The sequence below is a fragment of the Colletotrichum gloeosporioides genome (genome assembly GCF_011800055.1).
Source record: "Colletotrichum gloeosporioides strain Lc1 chromosome Unknown consensus_7, whole genome shotgun sequence".
In the NCBI taxonomy this organism is placed as follows: Eukaryota; Fungi; Ascomycota; class Sordariomycetes; order Glomerellales; family Glomerellaceae; genus Colletotrichum; species Colletotrichum gloeosporioides.
In genome coordinates this window covers 728,108-750,271 of record NW_025544652.1, presented here as the reverse complement: position 1 = coordinate 750,271, position 22,164 = coordinate 728,108, and the positions used below count along the sequence as shown (strand labels likewise).

At 53.9% G+C, this 22,164-nt stretch overlaps 4 protein-coding genes across 4 annotated transcripts; all 4 read left to right on the top strand.

Annotated features, from left to right (window-relative positions):
- Positions 1-3,235: 3,235 nt before the first annotated feature.
- GCG54_00001621 (Fusaridione A cluster transcription factor fsdR) lies at positions 3,236-6,173 on the top strand (the record flags this gene model as incomplete). The annotated part of the gene is made up of 5 exons (XM_045401735.1): positions 3,236-3,436; positions 3,516-3,643; positions 3,700-3,764; positions 3,818-5,393; positions 5,450-6,173. 5 exons carry the CDS (start codon positions 3,236-3,238, stop codon positions 6,171-6,173), a joined length of 2,694 nt encoding a protein of 897 aa, XP_045270464.1.
- An 876-nt stretch (positions 6,174-7,049) lies between these two features.
- On the top strand, positions 7,050-9,901 carry GCG54_00001620 (Mitochondrial respiratory chain complexes assembly protein YTA12; the record flags this gene model as incomplete). The annotated part of the gene is made up of 2 exons (XM_045401734.1): positions 7,050-9,024; positions 9,078-9,901. The coding sequence occupies 2 exons, from the start codon at positions 7,050-7,052 to the stop codon at positions 9,899-9,901; spliced, it is 2,799 nt and encodes a 932-aa protein (XP_045270463.1).
- Positions 9,902-11,955: 2,054 nt separating this feature from the next.
- On the top strand, positions 11,956-14,034 carry GCG54_00001619 (putative transporter; the record flags this gene model as incomplete). Its single annotated transcript, XM_045401733.1, has 4 exons — positions 11,956-12,188; positions 12,347-12,583; positions 12,639-13,126; positions 13,184-14,034. 4 exons carry the CDS (start codon positions 11,956-11,958, stop codon positions 14,032-14,034), a joined length of 1,809 nt encoding a protein of 602 aa, XP_045270462.1.
- A 939-nt stretch (positions 14,035-14,973) lies between these two features.
- On the top strand, positions 14,974-20,255 carry GCG54_00001618 (uncharacterized protein; the record flags this gene model as incomplete). The annotated part of the gene is made up of 11 exons (XM_045401732.1): positions 14,974-15,109; positions 15,167-15,268; positions 15,337-15,939; positions 15,989-16,088; positions 16,157-16,515; positions 16,566-16,967; positions 18,458-18,556; positions 18,621-19,232; positions 19,283-19,382; positions 19,439-19,827; positions 19,882-20,255. The coding sequence occupies 11 exons, from the start codon at positions 14,974-14,976 to the stop codon at positions 20,253-20,255; spliced, it is 3,276 nt and encodes a 1,091-aa protein (XP_045270461.1).
- Positions 20,256-22,164: the final 1,909 nt, after the last annotated feature.

Sequence of the window (22,164 nt, the reverse complement as noted above, 5' to 3'; positions counted from 1 at the left end):
CATCTTCACCACATGCGAGGCTCCACTTGACGAGCCGATATCTTTACCCCTCGTTCATGGGGGGGGGAACGGACGGGATGTGGACAGTGGAGTTTGTGAGACCCCTAGATAGCAGTCGCCGGTAGACTCGGATCAAGGAGATGAAACCCCCAGTTTATTAAGGTGTTGACCCTGATTTGCCTCGCCTCGCTTTCGATATCGAGATGCAAACATGGTGATGAAGCGAGAAGTAAGTGCTAATAAGCTGTTACCATAGCTTCATGTGGGATAAAGGCAAATTTATTGCTGGGGCGCGGCGAACCCAAGCAGCCTTTTGAGAATGGAGGCACGAGCCGGGAAAGAGCTGTTGCAAGGCATAAGACGGTTCAGGTCTATGCCACTTACTCGCTGCTCCCACCGTGCGTTGCTCTGCCTGTCACATCAAGCAACCCTTGTCTTTGGGTCATCCCGAACTCAGCGTGCTAAGCCCGAGCACCGAAGTTTCGTCCAAAGAGGAAATGGAGCCGGAGCTTGTTGAACATTGTGGCATGGCGCGCGGTTGGCTGGATGATGCCGAGGACTTTGCTGTGATAAGCGGTTCCGTCCCGTATTCTTGAGTCGAGTACGATGGTTCTAACAGTCGAGAAAAAGGCGACCTTCATTTGCGCGCGCGCGAGACAGCATGTAAGGGGAGTGACTGACTGCAGGAAGCGCCGCACGGGCTCCGGATGGGGGCTGTCAAGCTGACGGGGATGATGTGATTCGTCGCGGGGCAGTTGTTCTCACGTTCTGCCGCGCCAGGGTCGCAGACTGACAGAGAGAGTGACTGGGGTGTGAGGGGTGAGGGTCAAGACAAGGTTGAAGGGGAGAAAAGTGAGACAGAAGGGAAAAAAACCCGATATGAAGAGGGTTGGAACTCTGAGCTGGAGGTAAAGCAGTGCCGTTGGGGAGAACGAGGTGTCAAAGAGGGGGGAGGGAGCCCGCGGAAGCATGGTAGCATAGCGGGCAGAGAAAGCCATGGGGTCGAAAGCATCAGGGTTTGGCAATGCGGTTCTTGTCGTGGAAACCCCCTGACTGGATCTAGATCCATGATCTCACTGTCTGGTTTTCTCGCATGGCTGGTTTGCGACGTCGTCCAAGTGCCGCCCCATGATTCGTGAGCTCGCTTGAACCAACGGGAGACAAGCTTAGAGATGGGACGAGATGGCGATGGAAGACATAGAATGGAGGAGCTGCTATTTACAGCTTCCGTCGAGAGATGCAGTAGCCAGTGGGATGCGGGACAAGTTTTGCTAATACGCCAATCCAGCTGCCGGAGTGTATTGTTGTGTGTGTGTGGCGGCGGGATCGTTCCAGCGTGTTGGAGTACGGCGGCAGCTGAGCTGAAGCAGCAACCCAGAATAGCTCGAAGACGGGTGTTGGGATTGGCAGAGAGAGGGAAACGTGGCAAAGACCAGAAACTCGCGGGATAGATGCGGCGATTGGTGGTTGCCCTGATCCACGCCGGCACGCCCCCGTTGTCTGGTTCGTCGATGAGTCTGAATGATGTTGAGCGTGTCGAAGTCAAGGCGAGGTCACTCCAGCTGAGGACTCGTACAGAGCAGGAAGAAGCGAAGTGATACCGTCATTGGATCTGCAGTGAGTCGTGGTTACCGCTGCCTTGGTCTCTGAAGTTCCATCAAAGGGCCATTGCTGGATGGGTACGAATACCGGTGATGGGTATCCGTAGGCAGGTAGGTAGGTTGTATCAGTCTTCTTGCCTGTCCTGTTTGACAGTCTCGAATGCCGGGTACGTATCGCATCGTGTACTTATCGCAAGGTGGTCGTACCCTGTCTTTCCTGCCTTGCCGTAAGTGCATCCTGCCATTCCGGGCATCCTTGTCGTTCCCCTTGTGGAGCCCCCCTCCCCCTCCCCCTCCAGTCCTCCGGGCCGGACCAAAGCCCAGCAGCCTGTGATGGAAGTGAGGCCCAGTGCCTGCAAGTAACTGCGGTACGCGAGGGGCTCCCGTCACTCCTCAGTTCTCCGCTGGCAGCCAGTGCCCAAGCCCCCTCCTGGGCGAAGGCAGGCACGACACTGAATGGACGTCCACAGCGACCTATGCGGCACTGTAGGACTCAGGAGTCCAGGTGCCCAGCAGGAGACGGGAGGGCAGCGAGACGCAGGCAAGACAAGTGCCCCCCCGTCAGCTACGCCCCGCTGACCAATGCCACTCCACGCTCACTGCAAGCACACTGACGGACCTCTCTGCAACTCTGTAACGCCTTTCGCCCCCCAACCTGTCCACCAGGAGGAGGAGCAGCAGCTTGTCGTTATGTGATACTGCCATGCTCGATTCCACACTGCTTCGCTTTTTACTCCTTCCGTCCCATCATTTCCTGCTCGCACTTACCTTTTCCTCTTCTCTCTTCTCCCACCCCTCGTCCTGCTAACTCTTCATTTTTCGATTCGATTTCCTCCCAGGCGTCCGAACGTGATACCCCTCCCTCCCCGCCGCTTGTTCCACTGCTCCCATACGCAGTACACGAAAGAAAGGCCAACGGACAGCAGCCACCCACTTGATGTTTTACGGCCTCCATACGAAGCGAAACCGCTCGACAAACACGCATCACGAATAAACCGACACATAGCTGCCAAATCCCACGCGCCCGCCTGTCGCCTCTGTTTTAGCTAAGGTACCATTCACCTGCCTACCTTGGCGTCTACGTGGACGACCTTCTGCTCGACGACACCTTCTCCACCGACCGCAGGCTAGACCGGGATTCTCAGCGAAGCAGCATCGGAGTTTCGCTCGTTAGCTGATCCCGCACCGCTACTTCTATTGCAACTGCAACCCGCTATCGCTTGTCGTGCCGCCAGCCGCGATCCTCACTCCTTGGTTTACTTAATTCCAGGGCTTCTGATCCACCTCGGCCTTAGCTTCCTGTCGACTCAGCCACCAGCTTACCGAGCGAATTACAAAGAGCTTCGCCCGCCGCTACGCTATTCTCGCGCTACCTGCTTGCAAATACCGAGACGGGTTCCTCAACTTTTACGCCCCTTCGTCTTTTCCGTCCCGCTGTTCCCCTCCTCCGCGCCCTTTGATAACAACCTCCAGCTTGGTTGCGCTCGAGAGATTGGGTAACCACCGTCGCTTTCAACGACTATCACGCCCTCCATCAGCTTCCCCAGGCTTGACGACCACCGTATTTCCGATCCGACCGTGCCGTTGCGACGCCCGATTGCGAATTCTAGCTTGTCCACCAAAACTTGCCCACCATGGACCACATGGGCTTCCAGATGCCTCACATGGGGCACCCGCCCCCATTGATGAACCAACCGCCCCAGATCTTTGGAGCTTATACTCCTGATGGCCTTCCCGTTCAGCACATGCCGCCTGACCTAGCGGCGCATATGTTCGGCGACCCATCTACGCTACTTGACGATGCGAACGAGGCCAAGAGGAGGAGAATTGCCAGAGTAAGCACCCTGCGGTGGTCCTTGCCCGGCCATTGAATCTGTGCAGTCGTAGAAAACGTGCTCATGTAATGTCCCGCAGGCCTGTGATATGTGCCGAAAGAAGAAGATCAAGTGCGACGGCAAGCTACCCGCATGTAGCCATTGCATAAACTACAAGACAGACTGTGTCTTCACTCAGGTTGAGAAGAAGCGCAACCCGCCAAAAGGGTATGTGCAGCCGCGCGGTCCAGGCTCTTTGGGTTGCCCGACTGACACGAGAGCAGAGCAAAGTACATCGAAGGACTGGAGAACCGTCTAGGCCGTATGGAAAACTTGTTGCGACTCTCAGGTTTGTATTCCGCTCCCCACGAGGAGACCGGCCTTATCTGACTGGCTGTACAGGTCTACTCGGCGAGGACGATAACGGCGAAACCGATCTCGGCACTCTAGAGAAGCGCCTGGCCGAAAAACATCAGCAGTCGAGGCAAGCTTCTCAGGTTGCTTCCAACCCGACTTCACCATCTCAGGCAACTTCGGGACAGAACGAGAATGAATCAACTCCCCAAAGCGCCATTACCTCTCCTGAACCGACGAAAGACTCCCACAAGGAACCTAAAGAGGGCGAGAGGCGCAAATCTGTGCATCCCGAAGAGCCCGAGAAGAGCGAGGAAGAGGTCGAGGCTTTGTCCGAGATGATGTGCTCCTTGGTCACAAACCAAAGTGGTGAGACCCGATACATCGGATCCTCCTCCGGCTTCTCCATCTTCTCCCCCAAGGGTATTCAGTGGGTCCATGAGAAGACGGGAGACAATTCATTCCAGCAGATGATTTCCGAGGTATCGATTGATGACCACAAGTGGACTGCCTGGAAGCCAGAGGTTTTCAGCGACCTGTTCCGTCGACCAATCTTCCGACCGCTGCCCCCGAAACACGAGGCTTTGTCCCTGCTGAAGGATTACTTTGAGAACTTCAACTGCATGTTCCCCTTGTTCCATCAACCCACCTTCATGCATCTGGTCGAGCGGCAATATTCTGACGACCCTTACGAGGGCACCGGATGGTGGGCGAGCTTGAACTGCGCCCTGGCGTTTGCCCATCGCCTGCGCGTTATGAGCAACCTTGTGCCGCAGGAAGAGGACGAGAAGGCATGGGGCTACATCAAGAATGCCCTCGGAACATTTGCTGAGCTGACGATGCGCAACACGGACTTGCTGAGTGTGCAAGCACTGCTCGGCATGGCTCTGTTCATGCAGGGCACACCGAACCCTCAGCCTACGTTTGTCCTTGTCGCAACTGCGATTCGTCTCGCCCACAGTATTGGTTTGCACAAGAAGGGAACCGGTTTCAACCTGAACCCTATCGAGATTGAGCAACGCAAGCGAGTCTTCTGGATTGCTTATATGCTCGATAAGGACTTGTGCCTTCGTGCGGGCCGACCTCCCGCACAAGACGATGACGACATGAACGTGGAGCTTCCAGACGCCGATCCGGAGGACAACATCGGCAACATTCCTTTGGCTGAAGGAAAGGGCAAGATGAACTTATTCAGAGTCATGTGCGAGTTTGCGACAATCGAAAGCAAGGTCTACTCTCGCCTGTACTCGACCAAGGCAACGAAACAATCCCCTGGCGAACTTCTCAACACCATCGGAGAGCTGGATCAGGAGCTCGAGGAGTGGAAGGACAGGATTCCAATCGATTTCAGGCCAGAGCACGAGATTCAGGCGTCACACACGCCTCTTATCCTGCACGTTGTCATGCTTCATTTGACGTACTACAACTGCTTGACAACAATTCACCGTATGTCGGTACATCACGGATACTGGACCAGTCGCTTGTCCAACTATGCCATCCAGGGGCTCAACGCGAAACCCCTGAACCCACGCGTATTTTCGTCCGCAGCGCTGTGCACGGCAGCTGCGCGAGCATCCATTTCCCTGCTAAAGTACATGCCTCAGGGAGACTCTTCGAGTGTCTGGTGAGTTTAAGCCCAATACACCAGGCTTTGGATCCAGTAACTAACAGTCATTGCAGGCTCATTCTCTACTTCCCTGTGTCCGCACTAATGACACTTTTCGGAAACATTCTCCAGAACCCAATGGATCCTAGAGCCAAATCAGACACGAGATTGATGAATCTGGTGGTCAACTTCTTGTCCATGCTTGGTCAGGAAGCCGAGACTGGCGGTGTTCACCGTATGCTGGGCGTTTGTTCCGAGTTTGAAAGGATTGCGAAGCTCGTCATCGAGAAGGCGGAGAAAGACCAGTCGTCACGGCGGAAGCGCAAGAGCGAAGCAGCACCGAAAGTATCATCAAGCCCGGCCGCATCTTCTCACACACCTCGGCCAGTGTCAGCGACGACGCCGACTCCACAGACGGTCACTCCCTCGGCGAACTCGGCGAACTCGGCGACGAATGGACAGTTGTCCCCCGACTTCAACGGGGAAGCCAACCGTCGCAGGCATGGATTCAGTCCTATGCAAACCACTTCGATGCGCGAACCTTCTCCGGCTCTCCCGTCGGCAGGCTGGCCACAGGAGTTTCCAATGCCGGACCAGGCACAATTTGGTAACTTTGCGGAGATGACAGGATTTGGCGGAATCCACAACCCTCGTTCACCGCCGATGAATATGGGCGCTCCGTATCAGCAACCTCTCTTGCCGCAGGATCTGTTTTCGCTTCCCATGACGTTGGATTGGGACTGGGCTGAGATGAGCGGCGGCGCGTACCCAACGGTGGAGAATGGAAACGTCGGCTGATGCACGAACGGTTCTATGCCAGTGGATCTGGCGAGGATGGAAAACGGATGAGAAATCCCACACGGGACCGAAGCATGGAATATCATGGTGGAAATCTGGTCTATTTATGGGCATGTGAGACGAAATAACGACACTTTGAACGTATGTACTAGTAATCAGCCCTGCTGAGGCGGAAAATATGTTGTATGTGGGGTCCCTCCGTGGACAGCGGCCATTGTGCGGCGTGTATATTGCCATAGAGTGGCGGACATACGTCTAGTATTGACAAGAAAGATCAATAGCAGACTCAATTCCTTCATTTCCAGAACTACTCGTCGACTTATTCGTGCATTGTGTTTCAATTGACAGCAAACGGACGCCTGCGTGTAAGCCCTGCGCAGGACGTCCATTCTTCCTTTCTAGACTACACTCCACACTCTAGACTACGTCAACTGATGCCTGCGGTCCAAAAACGCCAGGTGGAATGCAAGTGTCATTGTCCGGGTCGGAGTTTGCGGCGGAAGCAGCCCGTCTCAACCGACAGAATTGGCGGCGGGACGGAGTTTGAGTCACGTGCCGCTAAAACTGGCGATGGGACCCGCAGCGAGATGAACTCATCACTAATGGTGGTGGTAGCTTTTCGCCATCGCGCAGTCATCCCGGAAACCCTGGGCCAACCGCCAACACCACCACCTCGAATTCTTCGACCATCGCCGAAAACGCTGCGGCGGGTGTCATTATTTCCATCTTGAAGTCTTCCGGATATCATCCTCAACCCGACAACCACCCAGCACCCACCAAGTTGCCTCAATGAGGTAGCACATCGCTGCACGCGGTGAAATACATATCCAGCTCGGCCCCGGTCGTTCCGCCTCGTCTCTACAGGCATACACAATCATGGCGAGGTTCCTGCGCCAGTCGGCGCAGCTTGCGCAAGCTGTCAGGATTGCGCAGCACCCGATCACACGGATGCGTTTCCAGCCGTCGAGAATAGCACGACTTGCCCCGCAGGCACCCCTCGCCGCATACCGATCGCAGTTCTATTCAACAAATAACAAGCCAGAATCTCCCAAGAAGAAAAACGAAAAGAAAACTAAGAAAGAGGACGCAGAGGCAGACCAACACAAGAAGCTGGACAAGGAGGCAGACAAATTTAAGCAGGAGAACGAGGAAGGAAAGAAGCCAGAAGAGGAGACCGACCCCGAAAAGCTTCGCTTGGCCAAGGAGGAGCTTATACGGAAAGAATGGCCGCTTCCCAAGAACTGGGTGTACCTGACGGAGGAGGAGCTTGTCATGCTGAAGACTATGGCCTATAACCCAGCTCTACCTGGGTTCCAGAAGGACTTCCTCCTGAAGAGCGTCGAGGAGATAAGGCTACTGGGAGTCCCCGAGGAATTGAAGGAGATTCTGCACTCGCTACAGGACGGCAAAAAGGACATAAGCTTTCGCGAAATGGCCAAGCTCATCCGCGTCTCAGCACAGATTACGAGCAGATGCGCCCAATACGAAGCGATGACCAAGATGAGTGAGGAGGAGAAGGCAGCAATGAAGGAGATAGATCAGGCGAAGAAGGATCACTGGGAAAGCAAGCAGAAGGAGGAGCGGGGCCGAAAGTCTGAGTCGGGCGAGGGCGGTAACGAAGGATCGGGCAAAAATAAGTGGCTTTTCGGCATGTTCAGCACTGGCGATCTCGTCGTCGCTGCCATCGTCTGGGCGGTGATTCTGCCGTTCTTCGAGTCTCTGCTGTGGGGTTCCGAGAAGGAGATCACTTGGCAGGAGTTGCGCAGGAACTTCCTGGACAAGGGACTCGTCAACAAGCTCGTGGTCATCAAGACGTCTGGCCGTGTTCGTGTCGAGCTGAATCGCGAGGGTGTCCAGTCTGTGTACGGCGGCAACGAGGGCGTCAACCCCAACATGCAGTACTACTTCTCCATCGGCTCCGTCGAAATGTTTGAGAAGCAGCTGGAGGACGCCCAGCGGGAGCTGGGTATCCCGCCTGCAGAGCGCATCCCGGTGAGCTATGCCACCGAGGGTGGCATCATGCCCTTGGTCTACGCTTTTGGTCCGACCCTCCTCTTGGTTGGTCTCCTGTACTACACCACGAAGCAAATGGGTGGACGTGGAGGCAACCAGATGTTTGGATTCGGTAAGAGCAAGGCTAAGCGTTTCAACCACGAGACAGCAATCAAGGTCAAGTTCAACGATGTTGCCGGCATGGACGAGGCCAAGACGGAGATTATGGAGTTTGTCAGCTTCTTGAAGACCCCAGAGCGCTTCGAGAGGTTAGGCGCCAAGATTCCGCGTGGTGCCATTCTTTCTGGACCCCCTGGAACTGGTAAGACGCTTCTTGCCAAGGCCACGGCAGGCGAGTCTGGTGTTCCCTTCTTCAGCGTTTCCGGCTCTGAGTTTGTCGAGATGTTCGTCGGTGTCGGTCCTTCCAGAGTGCGCGACCTCTTCGCCACGGCTCGTAAGAACGCGCCCTGCATCATCTTCATTGACGAAATCGATGCCATTGGTCGCGCGAGACAGGACGGCAACCGCCCGGGCGGCAGTAACGACGAGCGCGAGGCTACCCTCAACCAGATCCTCACCGAGATGGACGGTTTCAACACTCAGGAGCAGGTCGTCGTTCTCGCCGGTACCAACAGAGCCGATATCCTTGACAAGGCTCTGATGCGTCCTGGCCGTTTCGACAGACACATCTACATTGACCGCCCGACAATGAAGGGCCGCCAAGAAATCTTCAAGGTGCATCTTGCAAAGATCGTTACCAAGGAGGAGATGGAGCACTTGACCGGTCGTCTGGCGACTCTCACCCCCGGCTTCTCTGGCGCTGACATTGCCAACGCCGTCAACGAAGCCGCTCTTGTTGGTATGTTTCTCTGAGTCCCGTGTTAGTTTTCACAGTTCACTGACATGCCACAGCTGCCCGTGCCAATGCCGAGTCTGTTGAGATGATCCACTTTGAGCAAGCCATTGAGCGTGTTATCGGAGGTCTCGAGCGCAAGTCCCTTGTCCTCAACCCCAAGGAGAAGAGAACGGTCGCCTACCACGAGGCCGGCCACGCCATCTGCGGCTGGTACTTTGAGTTCGCCGATCCCCTTCTCAAGGTCTCCATCATCCCTCGTGGACAGGGCGCTCTGGGTTACGCCCAGTACCTGCCCTCAGGCGATGCCTACCTGATGACAGTGCAACAGCTGATGGACCGTATGGCCATGACCCTGGGCGGCCGCATCTCTGAGGAGCTGCACTTCCCAACCGTCACGACCGGTGCCAGCGACGACTTCCGCAAGGTCACCCAGATGGCTCGCAAGATGGTCACCCAGTGGGGCATGTCGGAGAAGGTCGGCCCGCTGCACTTTGATGACGACCCAAACACTCTCCAGAAGCCCTTCGCCGAGGCGACGGCGCAGGCCATCGACGCCGAGGTACACCGCATCGTGGAGGAGGCGTACAAGCAGTGCCGCGAGCTGCTGACGGAGAAGAAGCACGAGGTCGGTCTCGTCGCGGAGGAGCTCCTGAAGAAGGAGATGCTCACCCGTGACGATCTCGTCCGCATCCTCGGACCGAGACCGTTCGGCGACCACCAGGAGTTTGAGAAGTACTTTGGCGGCCAGGGCCAGAAGAGCGCGCCGCCGCCGCCCCCTCAGGAGACGGAGAACACGGACTCTCCGCCCGAGAACCCGCCCGTCGGCCCCACGCCCACCTTCAAGAGCTTGGAGGACAGCCAGGACAGGTCGAGGAGATGATGAGAGCACGAGGGGATGGCACTCGAGACGTGGTTTTCAATTTTCTTTAGTCTAGGGGAATACAACAAAAGGGCTCTCAACTCTGCCTTCGCGGCGGCTGTGTTACTAGTAGAGGCATCACCATTGCGGGCTGGAGTAGATTGGGGAGGCGGGGGAACACTTCACACTTGTACTTGTAGTAGGAAATGTAGATACATCCAGCTTGACTCTCAAAAATACCAAGTCCCCTGCAGAGGGGTATGATGAAGGTCGATGATAGTCTCGAGTGCAAGGCGCATACGTTTGCAGTAATGTGTGGTTTCGACGCGCAAGCACGAACCTCACCTTAGCACAGAGGATGGGGTCGAAGACGGTACGGGCAGTTGTTCAGCTTTCTAGGCAGGCTGACATGTTCACGGAGTTGCATATCTAATTTAACGAGAGGGTATACAGTGGAAAAAGCCGCAGCAAGAGCATTTGGTCAGTGCCTCTTACTGGACGAGCTATAAACCTTTATCGACGTGTTTGTCAAAGGGTGCAAAGAGCATAAGTAAGTTTAACATTGAAAGCCTCATGTTATGCCACGAGTACACTCCTTTGCGTGAAGAATGACGTCTTCTCGAGCCAGTTCCTCCCACAAGACACCAACTCATATGATGATAGAGACCAGACGACATTGGAAACTCTACCATCGATCTAATGGTCAATGGTAGGGTCTGGGGCCGTGTGACTGACCGCATTAGTGTTGCGTTGAGTGGTGTCATTCGGGGTTAAGGAAGGGCACGGTTCAGAGTTTTTTCAGAGATGGCAAAGGACGGCTATTAAATTCCTCTCAGAGATTGAGATCTTGCCGATCGCGTGGGATGCCGGCGCCATTCTGCTGCGGCCGTAGACCGAATCTTGTTCTGGCGCCAGTCTAATCCCAGCTTCTTGACAAACGAACAATGACAGAGATGTCGAGTGATTCTTTGCGACGTGAGCAGTTCTCATTATCAAGAGTCTCTCTTTCGCTTTCTCTCCGGCTCAGACATTTTGGCCCCGAGTGGAGCTCCACCTTACCATTCAAGAGAGGTGATTGGGTGAAATGGGGTCAGGATGTCAACATACGTTCTGCCCAAGCAGAATCCTGCGGGGGATGTTGTGTATTGGCCAATGAGATACCTGTGGCCGTCGCATTTCCGAGGAGGGTTGCGGTGCGGAATCTACGATTACTGCAGCGGCATATGCACGTGGCGAACTTGTTAAGACGGTTCTTGACTCGGTGTTTCTGGGGTGGTGGGAAGCGGTGACGGCGACGGCCGCTGGGGTTTGCGACGCCGTCATCATTTCTTCACCTTCGTTCTACAGCATCCGTGGTGGTTTGGCTTCGAAGCTCTCATCGCGACACTGATTCGACGAGAAGATACAGCGAGGCCGCCGCCGCAGTGCTGGGCCAGACGAGTCAATTTTGACGGGAAAAACAAACATACCTTGCCAGAGTTCCAATCGGGCGGGGCCGACTCTTTTCTCCATTTGGGGGTGCCTGGTCTATTGCCTCTTCTGAACTCTCAAGTCTGGAACCTGTATTCCCGCTCACATCATTTCCCTGCGAGGTTCTCAACGATTTTGCCCTTGCAACTGGATTTTCCCCCTTTGGCCCTCGTTCTGTTGTGCTTCTTATGGTCCTTTGCATGTCGGCAGGTCGCAGTCGCATCCACCCTGAGATCAAATACGGATACCTCTTCATCAAATCTCCCCCGGACGCAAGTGCGCTTCAGAAGTGCTTGTCTCGGCCTACCTTGTCCTAGGCAGATCCATCAGTCCATACCAATTCTTAAATACAACAACCACCCACCCACACCTGGCCGGCCTTAGCCAAGCCCAGGTTTACTTCTACACTTCGAACGTCGTCACATACTTTTCTACATAGGCGGGATTTGTGCCTTTTTCGACATGATTACCCGTTGGGTACGACTTGCGCATCGTTAATCGTTCTTGATCCTTTTTGCTCTTTATATTTTCCATTTGGTGTTTACGCATCTACACACAGCCGTAGACGGCGAAGGAAAGGCGAAGCTCGCCTGGGGCAGTCTACAATGGCGCCCAATACGGACGAAAAGACAGTCGAGCCACTCCCCGGGCCGACGACAACCACAAGCCAGCATGGCAGCAGTAACCGCCGCAGGCGTTCCTCTGGATGGTGGAAGGTCCAGCTCTTTCGCGGCATGGTCAACGACCTGCGGCGCCGGGCGCCCTTTTACGTCAGCGACTGGCTCGATGCGTGGGATTATCGTGTCGTGCCGGCGACCGTGTACATGTATTTTGCAAAGTACGTATTCCAGCTAGGTCGTGTTTTTGTCTGTTGCGAAACCCCTGAGTTTCGTAGCGATTGCCTTTTACTTGTCACAACAACACGCGCGATATAGCCGTTGTGGTTGTGTTGCTATAAGATGGATTCAAGGGCGATGGAGACTAACGTGAGCGCAGTATCCTCCCAGCCCTGGCCTTCTCCCTCGACATGTTCACCAGCACCGGCTCGACATACGGTGTCAATGAGGTCTTACTAGCTTCGGTGCTCGGATCCGTTGTCTTTGCCGTGTTTGCCTGCCAACCTCTGGTCATCGTCGGCGTCACGGGCCCAATCACCGTTTTCAACTATACCGTGTACGACATCATGAAGCCCACGGGTGTAAACTACCTGGCCTTCATGTGCTGGATTGGAATGTACGTAATCCATGTACGAACCCTCGCCGTGATGCCAACTGACACCAAACAACAGATGGTCCCTCATCCTCCACTGGATCCTCGCGATAACAAACTCCTGCAACTGGCTGCGCTACGTGACCCGCTTCCCCTGCGACATCTTCGGTTTCTACGTCGCCTTCATCTACCTCCAGAAAGGCATCCAGGTCCTCGAGCGTCTGGGTGATGCCGAGCCATTCTACCTGTCGATCGTCGCCTCGCTGCTCGTCTTCATGGTCGCGTACATCTGCGCCGGTCTCGGTGGCAGCAGCCTCTTCCACCACCACGTGCGCATCTTCCTCAAGGACTACGGCACCCCGCTCACCCTCATCTTCTTCACGGGGTTTGTGCACATTGGCCGGATGAAGCCGATCGACTTGGAGGTCCTGCCGACGGGCATCGCCTTCATGCCGACCGCGGACCGGGGCTGGCTCGTTCACTTTTGGGACATCCCCGTCGGCGATGTATTCCTCGCACTTCCGTTTGCGATATTACTCACCATCTTGTTCTGGTTTGACCACAACGGTAACAGCCCCCTGTCCACCTATATCAAATAAGACCGCAACTGACCTGGCCCAATAGTCTCGTCACTCATCGCCCAAGGCACCGAATTCCCCCTCCGGAAGCCAGCAGGTTTCCACTGGGACCTCTTCCTCTTGGGCCTGACAACCGGCGTCGCGGGCATCTTGGGTTTGCCCTTTCCCAACGGCCTCATCCCACAGGCGCCCTTCCACACCGAGTCCCTCACCGTGCGCAAGTCCGAAGCGGATGTCGACGAGAAGGGCGAGCTCACCGGGAAGCACATCACAAAGGCCTCGCACGTGGTGGAGCAGCGCGTGTCCAACCTGGCGCAGGGCCTGCTGACGCTCGGTACGATGACGGGCCCGCTGCTGGTCGTGCTGCACCTCATCCCGCACGGCGTGCTGGCGGGGCTGTTCTTCGTGATGGGCGTGCAGGCGCTCGAGGGCAACGGTATCACGCTCAAGATCCTGTTCCTGCTCAAGGACAAGAATCTGACGCCGCCGAACCACCCGCTGAACCAGATCCGGCGGCGGGCGGTGTGGGAGTTTGTCGCGATCGAGCTGGTGGGCTTCGGGGCCACGTTTGCCATCACGCAGACCGTGGCCGCGGTGGGGTTCCCTGTGTTCATCATGCTGCTGATCCCGATCCGCGCGTGGCTTCTGCCGCGGCGCTTTTCGGGGCAGGAGCTGGGGGTTTTGGATGGGCCGACGGCGAGTCCGTTTACGATGGAGAGCTGCGGCGGCATTCATGGGGCGGACGCGGACGACTCGGACGAGACGAGGTTCGAGGAGCCGAGGAGGCGGGGGAGTGGGAGTGAGGGGGTGTTGGCTCCGGGGAGGGGGGCGGAGGATGGGGCTGAGCTGGGGAGGGCGGGGAGTGCCGGGTCGGAGGGCATGAGGAGGAGAGGGTGAGGGAAGAGTATTTACTGTCATGGTTTGGAAGAGGATTGGATGTTGTAATAGATGTCTTTGGCGCTGCTGTGGATGGTCAAGATAGAGGAGTGGAGGGTGCCAAATCCTAGAAAGAGGCCGAGACGACGGGACATATTTGGCATGAGGTACATAGATCTTCACCAGTGTGGGGCTATTAGCATTTGGAGCGACAGATATAATGACATGTTTGAACTAGGCACTCAGAAGAAAGCCTCGCTGACGCACGCTGTTTCTCCCTGGTCGTGTTTCCCGGCACGCGATGCACGACCTCAATCTGTGGCAGGTTCAGGGGAATTTCTTGATATTTCTTTCGGGGTAAACTTATTTGGCAATCTCTAGATTGTTGCTGCAACCTTCAATGGCCGCAGGGCTGACAATGATCACTGCAAACTGTGCCGTCGATCAGTCCATGCCCATGGGAATCCCCCTTTCTTGGCATCTATTCCAGCAAGGACAATCGTCATTCAGCCCTCGCCACAGGCTTCGAGGCAGATCATACAACGTCGAAAAATCAATATCCATGATGCTTCAAGACTAGCCTTTCGTAAGGCTGACAACAACTGGTAAAGGTTCAAGTATCGCAGTGGTCTGCCAATTTATCGAGTAGGTCATCTAGAATTATTTGACTAGAACACCACCATGACCCAACCGTAAGCAGCGTCGACGGCTTTCAACAGCATTTGTGGCAAGCCCATCGCTCTCTTTAAATGAGCATTTAATCAAGGGTGGTACTCCAGTGTCGATGTGTCTCGGTTGCCTGAAACAGCCGTGACTTAGATGCGCTGCGAGCCTGCTGAGATCATGCTCTCATGCTGACACATTGTGCTCTCTCATATTCACTGGATTCCCTTCTCTCGACATGATCTTTGACACCTCACAGGCTCTCTATACCTATCTTCTTCTCTAAAAACTTCCAAGATGCGACTCGCGACATGCCTCGGGCCATGGCTGGCGGCTGAAGCGCATTGTCTGAGCCTATTCAGGGGACCAGGCCTCATCGCGCGTCAAGATACACCGTCAGCGTCCAATTTCTTGCGGAGGTCCTTTTCTTCAGGTTAGATTTCTTCCAAGATGACAGCATGTATTTTTTGAGACCGCTGACCTGCTCAAGCTGCCGTCTTGGGCGACTATGTGTACATTGACGGAGGCCGAATTTCGCAAATCCCCTTCACAAATGCCAGTAGTGACGACTTGGGCGACATATTTCGTGAAGGTAAATACAGAAGGTTCCGTAGAAAAGGTTAAGAAACATGTGCTAACGCAGCGGAAACTGACCCTCAGTGAACTCGACGATCTCCATCAGTCTAAAGGAATCCTGGAGCACCTCAAAGATCGACATGAGATCAATCACCAAGAACTCTCAAAAGCTAGATAGCCAGTCAATCTGGCTGGGACCCTCCGGAAAGGAATTCTATACGTGGGCTGGTGAAAAGATATACAACCGCAAACTGCCAGATAAAGATGTTTGGCGCTTCACAGCCGACGGTAGCGGTGGCGGCAAGTGGGAAAGGGTGACGCCTTCGAACCCCATCACGTTCCAAAATCTGTTGCGACCGACCGATGGAACTTACACGCAGAGCAAAGATACCGGGTATTACTTCGGGGGCATCGTGAGGAGGCGGAGCGACTACTCCATCTCAGACTGGAACGTGTCCATTCCCACCCCAGGACTCGTGTCGTACAACATGACATCTGGAGAGATCAAGAATACGACAAGCGAGTTCGGCCAATACGGGACTTTCAAGGAAGGGTCTTCGCAATTCTTACCCTTCGGAGACGCTGGCATCCTTCTCTTCCTTGGCGGCCTAGAGGCGCCTAGGACGTCGAGAGGCGGCGACTGGAAGGAGGTGGACTTCACCCGGGTGACGCTGTTTGATATCGAAGGTGAGCATATGACTTCTTGATGAGAGCATTTGGACTGAAACTACCATAGGGCAAAGGTGGTATACACAGGGCACTACTGGATCTATACCGGCAACTAGGAGGCGCTTCTGCACGACTGGCATTTCGGGGCCAAACAACACCTTCGAAATGTAAGCAGCCTATTGCTTCAACTCACACCGTCTTCAGTCGCCAGATCCAAAACTGACCCGCGTGCAAGCTTCATGTATGGCGGTTTTGGTTCACAGGGCGTCTTGAGCGACGTCTATGTGCTCACCGTCCCTGGTTTCAACTTTTTCAAAGCGAGCGGCTATTCAACACCACGATTCGACCAAGCCTGTGTTGCCGCTGGACGAGGCCAGGTGCTATCGATTGGCGGGCTTGCGAAAATAGTCCCCCGCGAAGGATGGACCGACCCGGATCCTTGGCCTAATGGACTAGGCGTGTTCGACATGACAGAGATGCGTTGGAAGGATGGGTACGAAGCTGATGACGCAGCGTACGAGCCCTCAAAGATAGTGAAGCAATGGTACAATGAGGGAGGCCGGGATAATGTTTCCTGGAGGTTCTATTCTCGAAGTGTGAGTGACTCTGGGTGTGGAGTCGAAACACAACTAACCAAGAAACAGCTCTCCAAAACATTTCAACATCTCCTGGACCGACTTCAACGCCCGGAGGAAACGACACAGCTAGCGATGGCGAGGAAAAACACTCGTCTTCACCCTCTGCTGGCGCCATAGCAGGCGGCGTTGTTGGTGGAGTTTTCGGCATGGCTCTCCTAACTGGTCTCGCTTTTTTCCTGATCAAACGTAAGAAGAAGTACGCAGCAACGCCACAACAGCCCCCACACGATCCGCCAAATGAGGATTCAGTCTACCAAAAGTATGGTTCACAGTCCACGGCGTATGGAGGCCAGAACACACATGAGCCTCACCAGCTTCATGGCGAGTCCAGTCATTTGGAAATGGATGGCTCTTCTGCTCCAGCTGAGGTCCATGGTTGCTCGGGTCCAGTCGAGTTACCAGCAGAGAGTGAGCCTCGCGAGGCAAAGACTCGAAGGTGAGACCCAGCATATGCCAGAAGCTTGCACAGTATTGGAAGTCTTTAGGATGAAAGGAATGTTGAATTTGAGGAGATAAGAAACATGACATCCCCTATCTTTGTGATTTGGACTTCTTTGACAAGAGAGTATAGTCAACATCCAATGCCAAAGTGAGTGTTTTGATGAATAAACAGCAGCCAATTCGTATGTGTTTCAAGGAACGGGCACAAGATAGAAACTCTCTAGAGCCAAATTCACAGTGTAACCACAAGTCGCGGGCACCTGCTGAGGCAAGACAGCCTTGTCTGACATTGCAAACTAATGTCTAAAATGACATTTGCTCGACGAGGAAGACTGGCCCAAGGGTGCCTCTAGCCAACCAGAGCCCATTCCCCTCAACTAGATGCTCACTAATACCATATTGAGAATTCTCGAAGTAAAGATTCGCTGAGAATCTTGTCACAGAGATCGAGGGCAAAAGTTGTCCTTAGGCTGATATGGCAGATCATCGCAAGCCACTTACAAGACACCTGCAGTTCACCAGCGCCACATGGGAATGATTTTACTTGGCGTCTGACGTACCGAATCCGGCTATGACACGAGTGTTCAGCTCAAAATTAGCCAAGGTCTCTCTGCAGAACATAGCTTGGAATAATACAGGGCACGCATGTAAGAACTGCTGCAGCCCAGCCCTTGATTTTTAGTGACTGGAATCATGCACGGTAATGCGGCTGCGGGAAGTAGGACATCAAAGGCTTCTAACTCGATGAGAGCCGCACACCCAACGTATGCGTGCAATAGAGCTTCCATTTCATGGTTTTGGGATTTCTAACAGTTACTCGGAAACACTCAAAAAAGGCTAGTTGATGCTGACGCAAACAGATAAGAGGCTTCTCGCAATGGTCGTCTCGAAACGGGGAAGATACCCGCAGAGTTGATTTGATATCATTCATTCGTAATTTCCACAATGGGGGGTGTCTGAACCAAGACACGCTGCACAGGACGCGGACATGGCGGGTGTTCAAATCCCGTTGAATACCTCAGTTCGCATGGATTAGGAAGTAAGCAGTACTGTATTGTTTTGTAGCACATGTGGCGTATAGGCGTATTCTGCACGACCTTGGAGCGAGAGCGGGGCGTCGACCGGATCAAATATCGGTTTCCTCATAGACCTGCCACTGACTGCGTTGTCCAAGGTTCCCTGACATCGCACCCATCACTTCTTTACCCTGCCTATCATTCGATATTTTTGATCTTCTGAACGACTCGCGATATCATAGCGCGGATATAGAAAACAATGCGCTACTCAGCGTTCTACTGGCTGTCTCTACTGGCAGTTTCAACGCAGTACTGGCTCACGCTCGGACAAGGAAAATGGCCAACAAGCAATCCTAAGAATGAGGATTTCTTGCGGAGATCGCTTTGTTCAGGTCAGATGCTCAGTTTCCGATCCGACAGCCTCCCACTAACACCTTGAAGCTACTGTTAACGGAAACTACGTCTACATCGACGGTGGTGAGATCTCATGGATGATTAATGGGACAAATGCCTTAACGGACGATCGTCCATCAAGATCCGGTGAGGATGCTCAGAAATTCCAAAGTGGAAGAAGTGAGCTCACGCAAAGCAATCTCTTGACTAGTCAACTTGACGCTCTCGATCGACCTCCAATCGTCATGGTCCACCTCAGACGTTCGCATCAAAGTCTCGGACAAGGACAATGTTATACCAAAGTTGAACTTCCAAGCCATATGGCGGGACCCCGATTCGAAAGGTTTCTACATCTGGGGCGGCGAAACGCCGTATAACGATACTGTGAAGCCATCAAACATCTTTCACTTTGACGCCAATGAATCTGGCAAAGGGTCTTGGAAAGATGTCGTTGCTGACAACGTTGATGATTTCAATAAATTCAAGCAACCAAAGGGGGGTGCTTTCGCTCAGAGTAAGGACATGGCATACTATTTCGGTGGGCTGGCCACGCCAAGAACCGACAGTTCGATCCCAGAGGGGAAATTTGTCGCACTGACAGATCTTGTGACGTTCAACATGACCAGCAAGAGGGTTACAAAAACATCGCCAGCCGGTTTTGGAGAACATCGCACTTTCCGTTATGGGTCTATGGAGGCCATACCTTTTGGCTCTCAGGGACTGCTCCTCGTGCTCGGCGGGTCACAAGCTCCTCCATCGGCAAGCTCCGATGAGGATTGGGTTTTGATGGATTTTAAACAAGTGCACTTGTACGACATCAAAGGTAAGGACTCGGCAACCATCGCTCGGCATGACGCGTTGACATGCGATTAGCTGGGAGGTGGTATCAGCAACAAACGACTGGAGATTGGCCGACAGCAAGAGAAAACTTCTGTACGGTGGGTGTCGATGGACCGAACAACACATTCGACATGTAAGTTGTAAAGTTGGAAATGTGACCTTCAAGCTGATATATGTGCACATGATTAGCTTCATGTATGGCGGTATGGGAAACGATGGCATATCCAATGAGGTCTACGTCCTGACTTTGCCTGGGTTCCACTTCTTCAAAGCCAACCCCAGTTCGACTATAGAACTGACTCCTCGCATGAATCATGCCTGCGTTCTTGTTGGTAGGCGTCAAATGCTCTCTATCGGGGGAAGCAACCACGAGCACTCATTCAAAGTTTGGGCTAATCGTGACCCTTGGACGCGTGGGCTTGGCATTTTCGACATGATGCAATGGACCTGGAGGGATCAGTATTACGCCACCGCAGCTAAGTATACTGGCCCAGAGGAGATCCGGCAGTGGTATGAAGGAGGTGGCATGGATAAAGTCAACTGGGCGGATGACGAGCTGAAGTCTTTATTTGCTCTAAGTAAGTGAACACAAACACGGCCATGTATAGATAACTGACTGGAGTGTTCAACAGAACCTACGTCTGAGCCAACCAGCAACACAAGTCCCAATGAAGACTCCAAACCGAGTATAGGCGCGATCGTAGGTGCAGTAGTCGGTGGTGTCGTTGGGTTGATTCTGATAATGGGCATCGTACTGTTCTTCTTGAAGCGTAAGAAGCGAAAAGCTGACCATGTCTCCAACGACGTGGCCGTAAATCCGCCAGCGTACGAGAAGCGTGGTTCGGAGATTCAACAGGCACCTGGCTCAGAGTATACAGCTCTGCGGGGCTCTGCGATTCCAGATGTCCACGAGATGTCTGGAGATCTTACTGCGTTTGAGTTGCCAGGAGATCATGGGACGTCTGAGAGGAACGATTCGAATAGCAGAAATGAGGTGTCTGGGTGAACTATTGAAGCAGGCTGTTGTGCCCGGCGTAGCGAAAACGACTCTATGGAGAAGGGGATACACAAGTAAAACACACATGATATTCGGACGACATGCCCGAGGAAATGAAGGAGTGAATAACGTGCTTTTTTTGATCAGATTCAAGCTGGCAGTGATGCAATGCCAAAACCCCAAGTGTAACATTGGACTTGGACGGTCATGGTACGTAGGTTTTGAACATGGAATCGTCAGTTCTGGCAAGTCTTAGCTTGATCCAAATTGACCATGAGCATGGAGGAAAGGGCTTTCATGTTCTCTCGATCTTGTATCCGGGAATCTTTGAAAAGTCGGTTTCCCGCTCTGGTCTTACCTGCCATGCTTACTGATATGAGTGGAAAGAGTTGTAATGAAGAAGTTGCAAGCAGGACGTTGAAATTAGACACCCCCGATAAATCGCGGCGGAGGTCAGTGCACGACAGAGGCACCCAACAATCCCTCCTTCCCCTCCCCCACCTCACGGCAACTTCATCTCTCCCCGGATTTTCCTCCCAACCTCCTCAACTTCATTCATCAACCTAGACCTCATCCTCGGGATTTATGCAATGAGCATGCACTCCACAAATTCATATCGAAAGACACAAGCCGTAAATTGGTTTGACGCCTCAAGATCTGTCTCTAGGAAAGCTCTACGCATTGCCCCTCAATTGAGCGTCAACGGTCCGGCGTCATGTCACATTCGGAGCAAAACAAGCATCACGTCTCGGAGAGAATCACTAACAGCCGGCCTTTTTCCACGGCACAGAAGAGCCAACTTTGATTGTCGACCGGTACACCCCTGGACAATCACAGACGGCACCCCTCGCCGACGGCAACTCGCAATTTCGAATGCGTACCGCGATTGGTCGGGCTTCACCTTGGCTCTGCCGGTGGACTAGGGTTGAGGGGCCGCCGATGCTCTCGTCAGGCTCGTCGGCAACATCTCCGCTAGAAACCACCCCTCTAGACCGGTTGACTACGACCCTATTTCTTCAGCCAGGAGTTTTCAAAGAACCGTCCTGTTAGCTGACAACAATGCGCGAATCGGATTGCACATGGGCAACTGCACATTCGCTCACGGTTGTTGAAGCATACCCCGCATGGTGCAGATGGCATTCCTAGCCCATGACAAGGAGGAACAACACGGTTGGCATCCAAGTCCCGACTCCACCTATCACACTGGCGATCTCTGCCGTCGGCCGTCTCCTTCCGACTACACATCGAGCCAAGCGTAACCCTCGACAATCCTCCCCCGATCTGACGCTTCGGGAACTAACTGCCTTAGCTCAACAAGCATACGAGCCGTTCCTCTGCCTTGACAATGGTGGTCTCAACGCAATACGCCGTGCCTGGAGCACATCTCTCCCACCACCTCTTCTGTGGCACGTCGGTAACGTTGTCCTCTCCGCGAACCTTGATCGACGGCAGTCACACCACTCCATCGCCGCTGAGAATAACCATATTTTCAGAAGTGCCTCGCGTTAGCTTGCTGATCCAGCCAACCTGCATACATGACAGTCGTCCGGTAGGCCCCCCTTTCAAAAAGAAAATCCGGGGGTTGTAACGCACATGACCATTTGTCCAGGCTCGTTGTGGTGGGTAGGACGAGGCTAAGGTTTAGACGTCTTGTCGATGCCGGGCGCGCTTACACTTGACACCATATTCCCGAACTCTGACCATTTCTCGGGCAGGCGCACAAACGTCGGGCGGTTTTCAACCGGCCAAGGGTGGATGTTGCACGCTGTCCGGACACCCTTACCATGCAGAGTGTAAGCTTAGGTCTCCTGGTTGTACACGGACGGATCGGGAGCGATTACTCGGCTACCCGCCATGAGACAGCGGGCACCAGAGAATTTCGTATATGCCTCTACGACGTCTTTCCGTTCCCTCACAC